Genomic DNA, 14,040 nt, shown 5'->3' with positions numbered 1-14,040 from the left:
TGAGATCTGCCGGGGTGTAAGGAAACTTTATTAGCACAAGACAGCCAGACCCGCGAACTCTACCGTCCCCAGTCCAGTCTACCAACCTGCAGGCCAGTGCACGCTTCAAACCTATCCTTGTAGCGCCAAATAGATGTTTTCACAACCGTGCTTTTGCACGCACGGCACACGTTCGGTATTTCGTCGAAGCGATCGCTACTTTCTACTAACAAACAATTCATTTTGTTCCCAGCTTTGACACCGAATCATCCAATCCACTTGAATCCGGCAAATAGGACGAATTTACATTTACATGACAAACATAGAAAAACAGGAGTGATTTCTGGCCTTTGAGGGCATTATTGTTTATTTTCTGTGTCCAAGCCCGAAAAATGACAACCAAACTAAATGACGTGCGATGCGACGCGGCCGGGCATGCAACAAACCAACATTCAACATTCCGCGGTTGCTAGGAAATCAGCCAAATTAAGTGTGTCAGTCGAAAAAAGTAAAACGTAAACGGAAATAGTGCCGTAAAATGTCTGACTATATGCAGTGTCCGTTTAATCGGTTGCATCAAGTTCCGCCCAAGACGTTCGGCAAACACCTTGTTAAATGCCAACGACAGAACCCGGAAATTAAGCTCGAACGCTGTCCCCTCAATTCCTACCACATGATGCCGAAGGAAAAGATTAAAGAACATCTCCGAACCTGTCCTAGTCGGGGAGAGCTAGAATTGTACCAGAAGACCGTGTCGACAACCGCTTCGGGCCAGGCGAGCAGCGAATCGAATTCCGTACTGGACCTGATTCTAAACACTCCATCGGAAGCCGTCGCCTCGGGATCGCTGCAGGAAGACGAAGAATGCTGGGAGGATGATAATTGCAAGGCATACAATCCGGTAGAGTACTGCAAAAAGCGACAAGAAAACGATCCCACCTTCATAGTTCCCGCTCCTTGCAAGCTGATAGGATTGAAAAACCCTCAGGGTGATGAAGTTGAAGGGGAAGAAAGTGCACCACTGAAACGGGAACCGCTTTCGGAAAGTGACACGGAAAGTACCGCAACCTCGACGATCAACGAAGCGAAAGATGTGCAACCCATCATGGTAAAAATGGAACCTCACGATGCACGAAAGGCAGCGGGACCTGCAAGGCGGCAAGAACACAGTTCTCATCGTGGGACACCGTATGATCGAAGCACCAAAAATGAACAACACGCGAGAGACTCTCAGAAGCAAACTGTCGGCAAATATCGATCCCACGAATTTGACTAACCCAAACACCGTCCGTAAGAGCAATCCTTTCGACGGCATTGATAGCGAGAGTTGCGAGAAGACATCCTTACAACTAAGGCGCGAAGTAAAACATTTTTAAACAAAGGTTGCGATCGAAGAATCCTACGATCCTACCCCCTAGGCATATATGGAAGCTAATTATATAATTGAAACTGAACAAATGAAACAATTCCAGTACCAATCAATAAATAGTTTTTTACAAAACCGTCTAACGCACGCAATAAATACGTTTTTAAGAGAAGACAATTTTAAATTGACTGTATGTTCTGTGTGGCTGGAGTTGTCTAATCTGATGGAACTGTGCGGCAATTTAATTACTTGTTGGCTTGAGTAAAATTTGGCCATCTTAAGAACCCACATTCAACTACTGTGGGTTTCGGAAACGAAATAAACATTCTCATTTCCACTTCGAAAACTTCTTTGGCAACACTGCCATGATTATTGACATTGCTTGTCGGATTTGACAGCCCCACAGTTGCTCGTAGGAAATTTCCGAAAACAATTGTGTATTAATAAGTTGCAAGGTAATACTTTATCATTTTCTTTCACCAAATTCCACGTTCAGCATGAAAAACACTCCAGCGTGTTGATCTGTGGCCCTTAAGCTTAACTGTTTCGAAAACTGATCAGTGGTTGCCACGGAATGAAAGGATATAAATTAGTATGCTCGGCTTACTCCACCGTTACATCACAGATGCTTTATTTTGATGTTACTCCATGGCCGTTTAGCAAAATACTGATACTTACTCCTTTCACTGGTTTGGTTCCCCAAACAGGATGTCTCTCGGGCCATTCTTCCGTTCGCCATTCACCGACCTGACCGCGTCGATGGTCAACTTCCAGCAGTACGACAAATGTGGTCCGCTCGAGATGGCTTCCATCGACTGCCTGGAAGCGTACGGTACGGTGCGAGGCGCCAAGAAGTGTGCCGATCTGCTGGCCGATTTTCAGGAGTGTGCGTTCATGAACAAACAGATCGCCAGATTCCGGGTAGGTAGCGGGACGCAGACCAGTAATCACAACCGAACGTTGGCCATTATATTTCTTCTGATTCTTGTTAGGCCATGCGAATGGAAAGACATCGCCAAGGATGGAAGGGAGAACGAAAGGGAGACGAATACTACGCTCCGCCACCGCGCGTAGATGCCTACTAGATCGAACGACAAACAATAGAGGGACACACGATGATTCCTTGTAAATTTAAAGATGGAATACATTTAATTGCCACTTGAACAACTTTCTTTCAGTGCGAGATTTGAACCATCGAGCTCTTTCTGGTCACGCTCTTTATTATTCCATCTTCTTCGGCTAACCTTATCTGGAGTAAAGTTTGCCCACTTCATTGCGTTCTACCATTACGACACACACATTTGTTAATATAACGATCACCCCTACAGTATGGAGCTCCACCCAGCCTCAGCGGCTTCATGAATTGAATGTAACGTTTCACCGTAGATTGATCTTACAGCTCTCGATCTTTATCTTTATACCTGGTACCAACACATGGCAACTGCAACACGCAGATGCCCCGTTTCGATATGCCCTTCGAATGAGTGTCCAGGTTGGATACACGATTCGGGATCGGTGGTTCGGTACATGCACTTACGCACACCTACATAAAGATACTTCGTCTCGAACTGATTATCGGTGGAAATAAGTGTTCTTTCTTGCGATCTTAGCTGCCGACAGAAATGGGCCGATATAAAAATTAACAACTCATGTACAGATACTATCAATACCCATCACTTTACTTGCTGTGAACCTTGTTTCTGAAACGAAAAGTCATACAAATTTCCTCTGTCGGAATTGCTGTGTAGTCCTAAATGATTGAAAAAAAAATGTCGGAAAAACTGTCTTTAACGGAGATCTGCTGTTCAGGAATGCCTTCTGGAGCTGCTGCTGGTTTAAGATTGTTTGCTTTGAAGATGATTTTGGCTTCACTTATAGAACACTCGTTCAACATTTCCTCAATTTATGTGCAATTTATTTGAACATCCCGATTTTTCCTCGCACCAACATAATCTCAGCACCTGATTGATCATGTTCTATACACTGAAACGAAGTTTCGAGAAAGGAAGAGTTCACCCATCAGCACGCACCACTCGTCGTGCCCACCTCGTTGTTCAATCTTTTTAGGTCTTTCGTAAGAGATGCTTGATCATTTTATTTTTCATTAAATGATTTATCAAAACACAAAAATTCTCGTAAACACACTGTACTCCTGATGGCTACTGACCGCGGTCATCTTCGGTCGTTATTCACTGTTCTGATTGAATGTAACTTTGAGCTTCTACGCGCGCGAATGAGTAATGGAGGGGGGGGCTCTGGCTCCGTGTCAATATGCGATCCATGCTGATAGCTCCTGCTATTAATCCACAGTGTTTTTTTTCTCCACGATCATCTGCTTATTGCTAGAAACAAATCCTTTTGTCGGTCTTCCGTATCGTTTTCTTATTCAATTCTTTCTCCCACTTCCACTTTGGCCTCCGAAGTCTCTAAATCTCTCCCATGCGCGTCCGCCTTGTGCTTCCAGTGAGGATCAACCTCCTAGAGCACCAAGAGTCACTCAGGGCACGGACAATGGGCAGAAGCGCAACACTGCGGAGAGAAGCATGCTTTCTGATGGTGGTGGTAGTGGTGTGATTGCGGTAATGGTGCTGCCGCTGCTGCTGCTGCTTTGTCCCCGGTATGCGTGACGCGCTGACCACTCTACTTGATCTTTGCGTAAAAATCGACCTGATCGTTGAACCATCTATAGTACAGAACAGCAGCCTGTTGGGTACTGTTGAAGCACTTTCCCAAATTTTCCGCCGAAAGCTGCCCACTAGAAGGAGAAAGAATCGCAACAAAATGCTTTAGTATGGCTTAGTAGTTTGTGTAGGTTTGCTGTCACTATTTTCAGAAACTAATGGAACAGAACAATGGAGACGATAGCGACAAAGTGCAATGGCTTCAGTACAATACACTTACACAAACACCTTTGTCTTGAAGAATTCTACAGTATGATTGTAGGCGTTGGCGGTGAACGTGCAGAGAGCGTCCCAGGACGAGCAGGCAGCGTCGCCGATTTTTTTCGGTAGTCCCGGTGCGTACTGTTCGACCTGCGTGATTTTAAACAATGCATTAAACGGTCACTCGAGAGCATGCACATAGCTTGATACTTACAAAATCGGCCACCACTGGTAGCTTCTGTTGGACCAGCAGCTTGGCGTTCGCGACGCCCTTCTTGGCACCATTCCAGAGAACTTTACTGAATTCTATCGAAAATTCTACGTATGGTCCTAGAGCCTAGAAACACAAAAGGTAGGAAGTGTCCAATCTATATATATAAAATTCAAGTTCTGTCTGTATGTCTCAAGTAAACTCCGAAACTACTGGACCGATTGACTCGAAATTTGGTATACAGGGGTTTTAGGGGCCGGGGAGTGTCGTTATCATGGTTAGAAACCCCTCACCCCCCTCTTTCTTTGCCCTCCCATACAACTAACTGTTAAAAACATCAATTGCTCCACAAGTTATGAATCGAATTTCATCAAAACTTGCACAATGGTTGCTGGTCACCTGAGAAACCATGTGACGAAATTTGGTTCTTGCAGGACGAGAGGAAGGGGGGGTCCCCATACAACTCCAATCCTTAAAATACGTCCTAGGGCAATATGGGTATCGTTTCTTAGGTTTTGGTGGTCTCTAAATCGATTGGTTTCACTTAAAAACCTTTTCCTTCCTTCTTCCACCTATCACCACCCCTCATTCCATCCAGCTTGAAGTAGTGTGATGTTGGGGGGAACTGCATAGTTTGCGTTTAATTATTGAAGAAGGTGAGAAAGAGAGGAAGAGAGAGATAGAGAGGGAAAGAGAGGGCTGGAGAGAGGGAGAAAGAGAAAATGAGAGAGAGAGAGAGGGAGAGAGAGAGGGAGAGGGGGAGAGAGAGAGAGGGAGAGGGGGAGAGAGAAAGAGAGAGATAGCAACGTACTGCTACAGCCTTCTAGATTGCAATTAGGATCATATAGTAGAAAAAGTACATTTCACACCTCCCGGGAGAGGGGCTCCCATACAAACATAACATAAAATTCAGCATAATTCGGGTTATTTTCGAACAAATCGAACCAAATTCTGCAGGTGGGAGTTTTTGGGAAGAGGAAATGTTCTGGTGAATTTTTGAAACCCTTCGCCACTTTAAAAAGAGTGGCTCCCATACAAAATTAAGGTAAATTGCAGCAAAATTCGAAAAGTGTTCAAACATTTGAGTCAAATTTAGCTGGTGCGAGTTTTGCCATGTATCCACCGGGAAGCGGGAAGGAAAGCCAATCGGATACATCACCGGGAAGCCCTATCATTCGGAACAGAGTAACGGGAGGAGGAAAGGGAAACTGAACAAATACGTCACCGGGAAGCCCGATCGTCTGAAAGGTAGAAGTAACGGGAAATGCAAAGGGAAGCTGATCGGATACGTCACCAGAAAGTCCGTTGAAACGTCGGATAATCAAGAAATGAGGATGAAATGAGGCGTGGCAACGCGCGCCGGGATCAGCTAGTTGAATATACAAATTAAATCGCAAGGAAACAACCAGCGCCAAGGTGTTTTTCCGCTGCTGCGCATACCTTGCTCGTCGCTTGGTAGTAGACCGGAACGTTGGCCTCGGCCCACTTGTAGCCACGGGCACTATACTTCAGCGTGCAGGTCCACCCATCCTGCACCGCCGGCAGCACTCCGGCCTGCTTTAGTGTCTGACCGGTCAACGAAGCCTCGAACTTGCCGCCACTTCGGTACGTATCGTACCCTATCAGGGCACCGGTGAGCCCGAACAGCAGGAATGTGGCGAAGAGAAACTTGCAGAGGCAGGACAACACGGAGGAGGAAGCTTTACTGTGGCCTTTGTTGGACGATTGCTTCTTCTTCGATTTGCCTCCCTGCTGCTGTAGTTCCTAGAACGATGCGGGGGGCGAAACGGAAAGAAAACAATTAACGATTGAATTTCTGCGCTTTGGAGGCTAATAACTTGTGTTGCTCAAACAATCACCCAACAGCGACAATACGGGCGACATTTCTTCAGCCCAAATTTACCTTCTTCTGGTTTTGGTTAGTGTTCTGGGCCTTCTGTTTCTGGCTTTTCTTTTCTGCGCCCTTTGCTGCCATCTTTATCTAATTACGAATGTGTCGAAATGTACGGGAATGCGGCACCACCACGGAACGCGTTTATGGCGAACGGTTTCAGGAACGACTGGTAAATGCTATTTTGCTCTATACACACGCACGCAACACTTTGCACTTTTATCAACCCTCTGTGGAGCTGTGGTTTGTTTGGAATGTGAGACTGGAGGACTTCGCTATTGGCGCGGGTTCAAGACGACTACGAGACACGACACAACAACGTAGTACTGAACAAAAAACGAATGCTGCACAAAAATAAGATAAATTACTTTCGATTCTAGAGGCGTAAACTAGACCTAAGACTAAAACTCTGCTGCCGTTCGTTGCCGTTCACACTCGGTTCCACTGAGCAGAACTAACGACGGGCTCGAAACAGGATGATGTTCTTCCGAATGCAAGTGCTGCAGAGATCTGACCAGCGCTCCGGTTCCGTTCAACCATCGATAGGCAGCGTGCGTGAGGATCTAATTCGGCCTCTGTGTATCCGTACAAATCCGTAAGGTTATCTTCGAGTTTTTAATTGCTTCTTTCGATATCAGCACGATAAATCAAAGGTCAATGTGAAGCCTTTGAAGCTCGGTATTGCGCGATTAGTGGTCGGAACTGCATGCCTCACCGGTCAGGATAACTTAGGCCGGTGCCTGATGTGCCGAAACGTAAACAGAGCACGAATGCAACTTCTCCATTAAGCTCACTAAGCCATGGTTAGCATAAACGAATGAAGCTAATCATCCGCTAAAGGTGCCGATTCGTTTCGCTAGTTGCGCGAAGAGATACGCTTCCTCGCTAAGCAATCTTTATCGTCGTTTTATCATCCGGCAATAATCTAAACGTGGACAATGTATAAAATTTCTCAAACACGGTGCCTCCGTCAATAGAAATGATCTCGCTTTGAGCTGAGCTGAGTTTATCATATGGTAAGTGTGAGGCATCATTCTCAGCCCCTCCAACCCGGCTCCAAGCGATCGTTAGCACCCTACACTTCTATGTTGCTTTGATGATGCTCGTCACTGCGCGCGGAAACGTGGTTATTTATAACAATCGTTCGTGAGAAGTTACAACTTCGATCGAATCGATCGATTACCTTCCTGCGATCGTACGCGACGCGCGGAAAGAGGATGCCACAAAACACGACCCGCCGCCACAACCAAGAGGAGCGAGAGTATTGTAATTACGTAAGCCGCAAGGGCGTAAACTAAGCGCCTCTGCAACCATCGAGCGCTGTTGAACCGGACAACCGGACGGGGCTATGTGCTGGCTGATATTACGTCGTAAGTGCGACGACGCGACAGTAAAGCATTATTTTTCGAAGCAAAATTGATGAAAACAATTCATTCGCCGGAGTGTGTTCGTGGAAGGCGATGTAAACACGTCGAAGGTTACTTCGTTGCTTCCTTTCCAAAACGTTGTCATCCTTGCTCTAGAATGACCCGAAGTGTGCCATGCCGCGATCACTTTGCTGCCCAACCAATTTTGGAACGAAACACCGCACTCGACGCCGAGTTTTACAACGTTTCAGCACAAAACAGAGGGTGCAACGATCCGCACCCGGTTAAAGCAACGAGTTTGAAGTGGCCTACACAACAAGTAGAACCATTGCACCACGATGTGCCAGGGAGGATCGCCTCGTTAAATGGCGTTTTTTCTAGGCGCCGGGTTTCGTCCCACCATAAACCGGGGTAAACAAATGGGCCACTTTTTGTTGGCGATAAACAAACTTTGATTTTAGTTTGCTGATCGCGCATGATGAGGGCCTGAACTGAAAGTAGATCGCCACACACCATCAATGGAGCATTCAAAACGCACGAGAAACTGTCCCGCAGCAAACTTGAATTTCACGTTCTACCGGAATGCCACGCGGGCTGACTTATTTTAGTCCTTCGAGTGCACCGATTCTGCATCTCTTCTACTGTGTGGCAACGCCGTTACCGATACCGCGTATCAGCAGGCGCAATGTATTGCGCTCTGCTCTTATCGGGGGGCCTTGCGAAGTACACGTTTCAAAATGCCCGAAATGCCCACCGAATCCACCACTCAGAGCGGGCCACATGGATCGGCGGCGCACATCAAGACAGCTGTTTGCCCCCTGGACGTTATCGCGATAAGACGACGCGAATGTATGGTGTGTTGATTAATGAAATCTCCGCTTTACGATGCCCATCGAAAGTCTTCACGAATCACCCGGTGCCGTGTGGCTGGTGCTACGGTGGTTACTGGGCCTATCCTTACTGGACCTTATCAAAGAGCGGCTATGGCCAGCAAAGGTCAGCATTTATCGCTGCCGGTGGTGCACTATAAAACAGTTTACATGCACCCCCTGGGATCGATCTTGATCGACACCGAATCACGGTCAAGTAAACACAATCGGTGGGGGGCGTGGGCCACCTTCTTCGGCAAGATCGCGAGAGATCGTGAATGGAACGGCACATGATGTCACAGGCCTCGGAATAGGACTGATGAAATCAGCACCGGTGCGCCGGAGAAGCGCCGGAAGCTACAAAAAAAACTGAACTGTCTGAAGTGGAACAAACCGAATGTCCACCGAACGCATTTTTGGCCCACACTTTCTAATGTGACCACAAATCGGTGTGCATATTAACGCTGCTAATTGCACGGACAGGGGCAGCCGCCAGGGTAATAGCATTGGGAAATCCTTTTTGCAACATTTGCCGGCTATCGGCAAAGTACGGGCCCATCGAACAGACACACACACACAACAAAACGCGACCCAGTGCGCCGGTTGGCCACGTTAGCAACCACGCGGTGGCACGCGTAAAGAAGGCGCAAGAAGCACCGCGCGCCACGATTACTTAACGGTGTCCACGGGGTCTCCCTTTCACCCAATTTCTCTTAGCCCAGGACGAACGGTGCCGCGTGTAGGTACATTCCACGCGATGCGGCTTTTCGAAAGCCGAAACAATCTTGCCTAGACTCGAGGCTTCGAGCGGTTGACGGACGGTTGCCGTTACGTAGCGTGCGCGACAGGTTTTTAACACGAAGGCTTGCGCGGAAGAAGAACGGACCCGCCGTAAGGCGCGATAGGAAGGCGAAGACACCCGTTACGGCGAGGAGGTGACGCCTCGTCTGTGTATGTGTATGTTATGTGATGGAAAGCGGGCTAAAGGGAGTCTCTTTTGACAAACATCTGGGCTTTCTAGGCTTTGTGTTCCACGGAGAGGTAGACTGAACAGTTTCAGCAATGTTGAACACTGTGTGCCCATTGTGGCAGATTATTTAGAACCGGCCAAACCCCCGTAACGAACCGGCGAAAAAGTGTCACGGCACCGACCGGGTCAAAAACCGCGTTGCTTTACGCGCCACCGGCATGCGTGCGATAAAGAAAGTGATAACAAGAATGTACGCAAACGTGGGCGGCGGTTCCGCCAGTTCTGTTCGGTTGGCAGCGGGCGAAGGGCGGCCATACGATTCATCGATGGGCACCTGCGCGGTGAATAGCGTGTTGTATTTACATAGATTACAACATTCTTTCCGCCACCATTGCCACTTCCGTTCGCACCACTGCCGTACCATGCGCCATCGCAACCGATTCGTGGTGCGAGAAAATTCGTTTCGCATCGTGTCTAACAACTCTTGCGCGAAGAAAGTATGGGCCAGTTGATGCTAAATGCATTCGCCGATCGACTGGCCGCTGATTCTCACATCGTTAACACAGCGATCTAAGGCCGATTGGCTTCTGCACAGAGCCCCACTCGTGAGCCTGCGATGGGCACGGCGCTTTGTTAGTAGAAAGCTTGCTACTTTCTCGCTTTCTCAGTTAAACGTTAGAGACTCCGACGGGCGACCAGCCGAAAGTTTCCCTTTTATGGGTTTGCCACGACACTGCGGACCGCTTTGCCGTTCTCTACTATGTTGCTACGAAAACTCGCACCAGCTGAGGCCACCAATTTTTGGGCCAAACGAAGGCACGACGTGTCGGCACAGAACGAGCGCGCTAGAATCGGTGGGATCGTTATCGATTTTTCCTCTCACGTCACTCCGCGGCGCACGCCATTAGGTTCACGGGACGAAAATTTAATCACATTCAACGTGCGGACGAGTGCCGAGACGGGTCTTCCCGTGGTTAAACTTCTGCCGAAAACTTCACGCCTTTCAATTGAACAAACAGAGGTCTTTCATTGCCGATCGGTGTCCGCTCCGCTTCCCTATTCAACTTCGTCTCGTGAGCACGGCTTGCTGCGAAGTAAAACAGAAAGAAAACGTCCCCTTTCTGGAGGAAACCGATTAACCGAAGGAGCCACACAGTGGACAGCGAGAAAATTTCTCAAAATGAGACGAAATTTTGGGAACTTTTGTTGAAATTCTGGAAACGACACAAACGCACACGCACGCGCGCACACACATTCACACACGGGATACAGCGCGGCGCGGGCCCCTAACCGCCGCACCCTTACACCGCGGGGAACAACGCCGTCGCAGCGTTATGTTGGGCTGTTGTTTTACCCTTTGCCGACCCAACGACGACGCCTACTTTGAAAAGGGAAAACACTTTTGCCGCTTATCCTAAACGCTGCTCCGAAACCAACCGTGGCACACGAAACAAGCGGAACCTATTTTCCTTGCCGACCGAGGAAGGTTTGTGTGTGTGAAGGAAAAAACTGGCAATGACGAAATGCGTGGCTTCACGATGCACAAGCACAAAATCAATGACACTTAACGACCGACGAATGATGCCAAAGCAGTGTCGCGAACCGCCGTGTTGTCAGAGCGTGTTTCGCGTTGGCAAACTTCCCCTTCGCTTGGCAAACGTCAGACCAGTGGCGTGCACCGTTTAAAGCCCACGGTTGAGGTGTGCAAGCGAACCGTCTGTTAAACGGCTGTTCTTGCCAAATCAATTTTTTGCTTTGTTAAAATATGAATCTTCCTACCTTCACTACCGCTGTGATCGATTTCAGCACTTCCACTTCCTTTTTCGTCACATTCAACTCCTTGCTGGTGGTGTCCACATTTGTCAGAAACTGTAAAAAATGTTCCTCGCAGAAGAGCTCTTCGAACACATCTGGGCGACACGTGTAAACCGCCAACTGCGTGGCCCCATCCTGTTGCTCGAGAACCTGACGACTTCGGTACGTTGAGCCAACTGTGAAGGTGCGACGGAACAGGTCGTTGAGAAACGAAACCCTTGCCCGTAAATCCACCCCCGGGAAACTTACGCAAAAAGTTCAATATCCCTAGCGATGTCTGCAGGTGGTTCCGGTACAGTTTCATCCACACCGTCGCACACTCGGGGTCCTCCAACAGGCACAGCGCCATCCCGTAGTGTATCATGGTCGGGCGCGTGATGAAAGAGACATTGTTGAATAGCACCGTGAAGGTGGCCGATGGCTTCGGTGATCCGATCACGTACTGCTCTACCAGCTGGCGGGCTGCACTTTCCAGATCATCACTTTTCTTCGGCTGCGTCATCGAGCTCAGTATGGTAAGGAACTCGCTACTTCCTAGGTCGAGTCTATAAATAAGCGCAAGACAGCGACCGAAAAAGGTCGTTTGTAACGATTAATGAGATGGTCCGTCTCGGGCAGACGGGTCGGTCGCACAAGATAGTTGGTAGATGTTGATGGAATTTTATAGATGTCGTGCCGGGTTTCCCCGGGGTCGGAATGGCATTCAATAAAAATGCCCAAAGTGGCTTTGTGTTGCCGGTGAAATACGATACGTTTCGCAACAACAGGTTGCTCTTTTGTGGCCACGTTGCGTTGCGACATCGTTCAGGCAATAGCCGTTACGGGGGGAAAAGACTAAGAATCTCAAAAAAGCCATTCGAGGATATAATCCTTTCACATCATAATCACACAAATGGCCACCGCTACGTTCGAAACGAAGACCGCAGCGGCCGTAACTTAACCTTCCACTAATGTGCGTGGTAATAAAAACGGATTTCGTTTCGGAAAAGGGCATTGGTTTATAGATGTTTTCTTTGGGTAGATATCGGGACACATCGGTTAATCTCCGAGTTTTATCCGAATTAAGAAAGGTCGGCTGTTGCTGCCAACGTTCACTTACCTTTGCGAGGTGTTTCCCGATACTATGCCGTTGGCATACGAGCACACGAATTCACTGTAGCTTTTCAAGTCAAGTACCGGCACCATTATGTCTTGCCACACCTTCAAACCGACGTTCAGATCCTTGTATCCTCCCTGGCCGAGAGCCCACAGCAAGCTAAGGCCAATGTGGCTGCGATTTTGATACGAATTGCGGAGAATGGCGTTGCGCGCTAGATTGTTGACGCAGGCAGGCGGATGGTGAATAGCAATCGCCTGGAGTATCAGCTTGTGGCCATGGTATGGCAAAGAGGCGTTCATATCGCTGGCCAGATTGGATAAGGTAAGGTCGTAGAAATATTTCACATTCTCCTCGCCCGCCCGCTCAATGCAATCGTCGATTACCTTCCGCACATCCGTCGGTAGGGCGTCGTACGGATAGGTTTTCGATGTTCCCCCGTACACGGGGTCACACTCCTTGACGCGCAACTTTTCGTTCAGAGAACTGGTCAGCGCTTTCAGCACCATCAAATGATTGTCTTTAAAGTGTACGTTCACCGCCATGAGCTGTGATTTCAATTCGTCGGCTTCGATGTCTGCGAGCGCAGCATCCAAATCCTTGAAAAGTCGCTTCGTTTGAACAATGGCCCGTTTGCCTTTTTCTGGATCCTTCGGTTTGCTATTGGTACGTGCCGCCTGCTGTTGTCCTGGCACAGGAGTAGGAGTAGACGAATGGTTGGGGCCATTTGACGGTGGGCCGCTCGCTGTGCTAGCCTCAGCCTTCTCTTTGCTGTCCTTGAGCGCGATCAGTCTAGCCGTTATCTCGTCCTTCAGATCGGCGTACAGCAAACGAAATGTATCCATTTCAGCTAAAAATATATTCGCAAAGCCACCGGATGCGAACGCGGGAAACGATCAACGTATCGATTAGTATTGAGAACTGTTCAAAAGACAACCAAACGCGTCGGGTGTGCGACGTGTACGCCGGCAAACTCTACACTGAACGGATGCATCAAAGTTGGCCAAATCGGAACCTACCACGGTAGCATCTATCTTTTAATGGGTTACTATGGTGGGAGCCGCAGTGCCCCAGATCACATCGCTTTCCGACCGACCCAACCTATCAGAAGGGAGGCCATCCAACCGTTCCAAACTTACCCGCACTATCTTCTATTTTTGGCGCTCTCGCCGATGCATTCTGAGACTTTTTGTCACCCTTCTGCTCTCGGGGTTTCTTCTGTTTGCCAACAACCGCCCATTCGGAAGACATGATGTGGAGTCTTTTTTATTTCTTTCTCCTTTTTCGATTGTGCCAACACGTCGAACCCAACCAACGATAAAATCACGTCTTGAGAACAATCAATGATGGCAAGATGGAAACAGCATATAATATTTACTATGTCAACCACACAGATAACATCGGAACACGCTCGCAGTATTAACAACACATAGCACTGGATCTTAGTAAAACAACAAACTAAACAATAGACAACACTTTTCAAGAAGTTCACGCAAAACCGCAAACAGAACCATTTGGCAAACAATGATTTTGACAGCCGGTACAGAGTGCGTTCGTGTGTGTGCGTGGATTTTCCAGATCAGCTTTGTTTTGC

At 48.1% G+C, this 14,040-nt stretch overlaps 3 protein-coding genes across 3 annotated transcripts; 2 read left to right on the top strand and 1 right to left on the bottom strand.

The window, feature by feature from the left end:
- The first annotated feature begins 477 nt into the window (after positions 1–477).
- On the top strand, positions 478–1,405 carry LOC128273496 (gametocyte-specific factor 1-like). The gene has a single exon (XM_053011466.1). It carries the CDS (start codon positions 518–520, stop codon positions 1,253–1,255), a length of 738 nt encoding a protein of 245 aa, XP_052867426.1. The 5' UTR covers positions 478–517; the 3' UTR covers positions 1,256–1,405.
- A 311-nt stretch (positions 1,406–1,716) lies between these two features.
- LOC128274859 (uncharacterized) lies at positions 1,717–2,543 on the top strand. Its single transcript, XM_053013190.1, has 3 exons — positions 1,717–1,800; positions 2,053–2,266; positions 2,338–2,543. Exons 2-3 carry the CDS (start codon positions 2,054–2,056, stop codon positions 2,428–2,430), a joined length of 306 nt encoding a protein of 101 aa, XP_052869150.1. The 5' UTR covers positions 1,717–1,800; position 2,053; the 3' UTR covers positions 2,431–2,543.
- A 728-nt stretch (positions 2,544–3,271) lies between these two features.
- Positions 3,272–13,697, bottom strand: LOC128274858 (transmembrane protein 214-A). Its single transcript, XM_053013189.1, has 8 exons — positions 13,586–13,697; positions 12,450–13,296; positions 11,600–11,895; positions 11,315–11,526; positions 5,879–6,202; positions 4,442–4,564; positions 4,247–4,377; positions 3,272–4,100 (listed from the first exon to the last, which is right to left on the bottom strand). The coding sequence occupies exons 1-8, from the start codon at positions 13,695–13,697 to the stop codon at positions 3,986–3,988; spliced, it is 2,160 nt and encodes a 719-aa protein (XP_052869149.1). The 3' UTR covers positions 3,272–3,985.
- Positions 13,698–14,040: the final 343 nt, after the last annotated feature.

This window comes from Anopheles cruzii, chromosome 3, assembly GCF_943734635.1.
Source record: "Anopheles cruzii chromosome 3, idAnoCruzAS_RS32_06, whole genome shotgun sequence".
NCBI lineage: Eukaryota > Metazoa > Arthropoda > Insecta > Diptera > Culicidae > Anopheles > Anopheles cruzii.
Note: the sequence above shows the minus strand (reverse complement) of the source record. Positions and strands in the feature narration are given on the sequence as shown.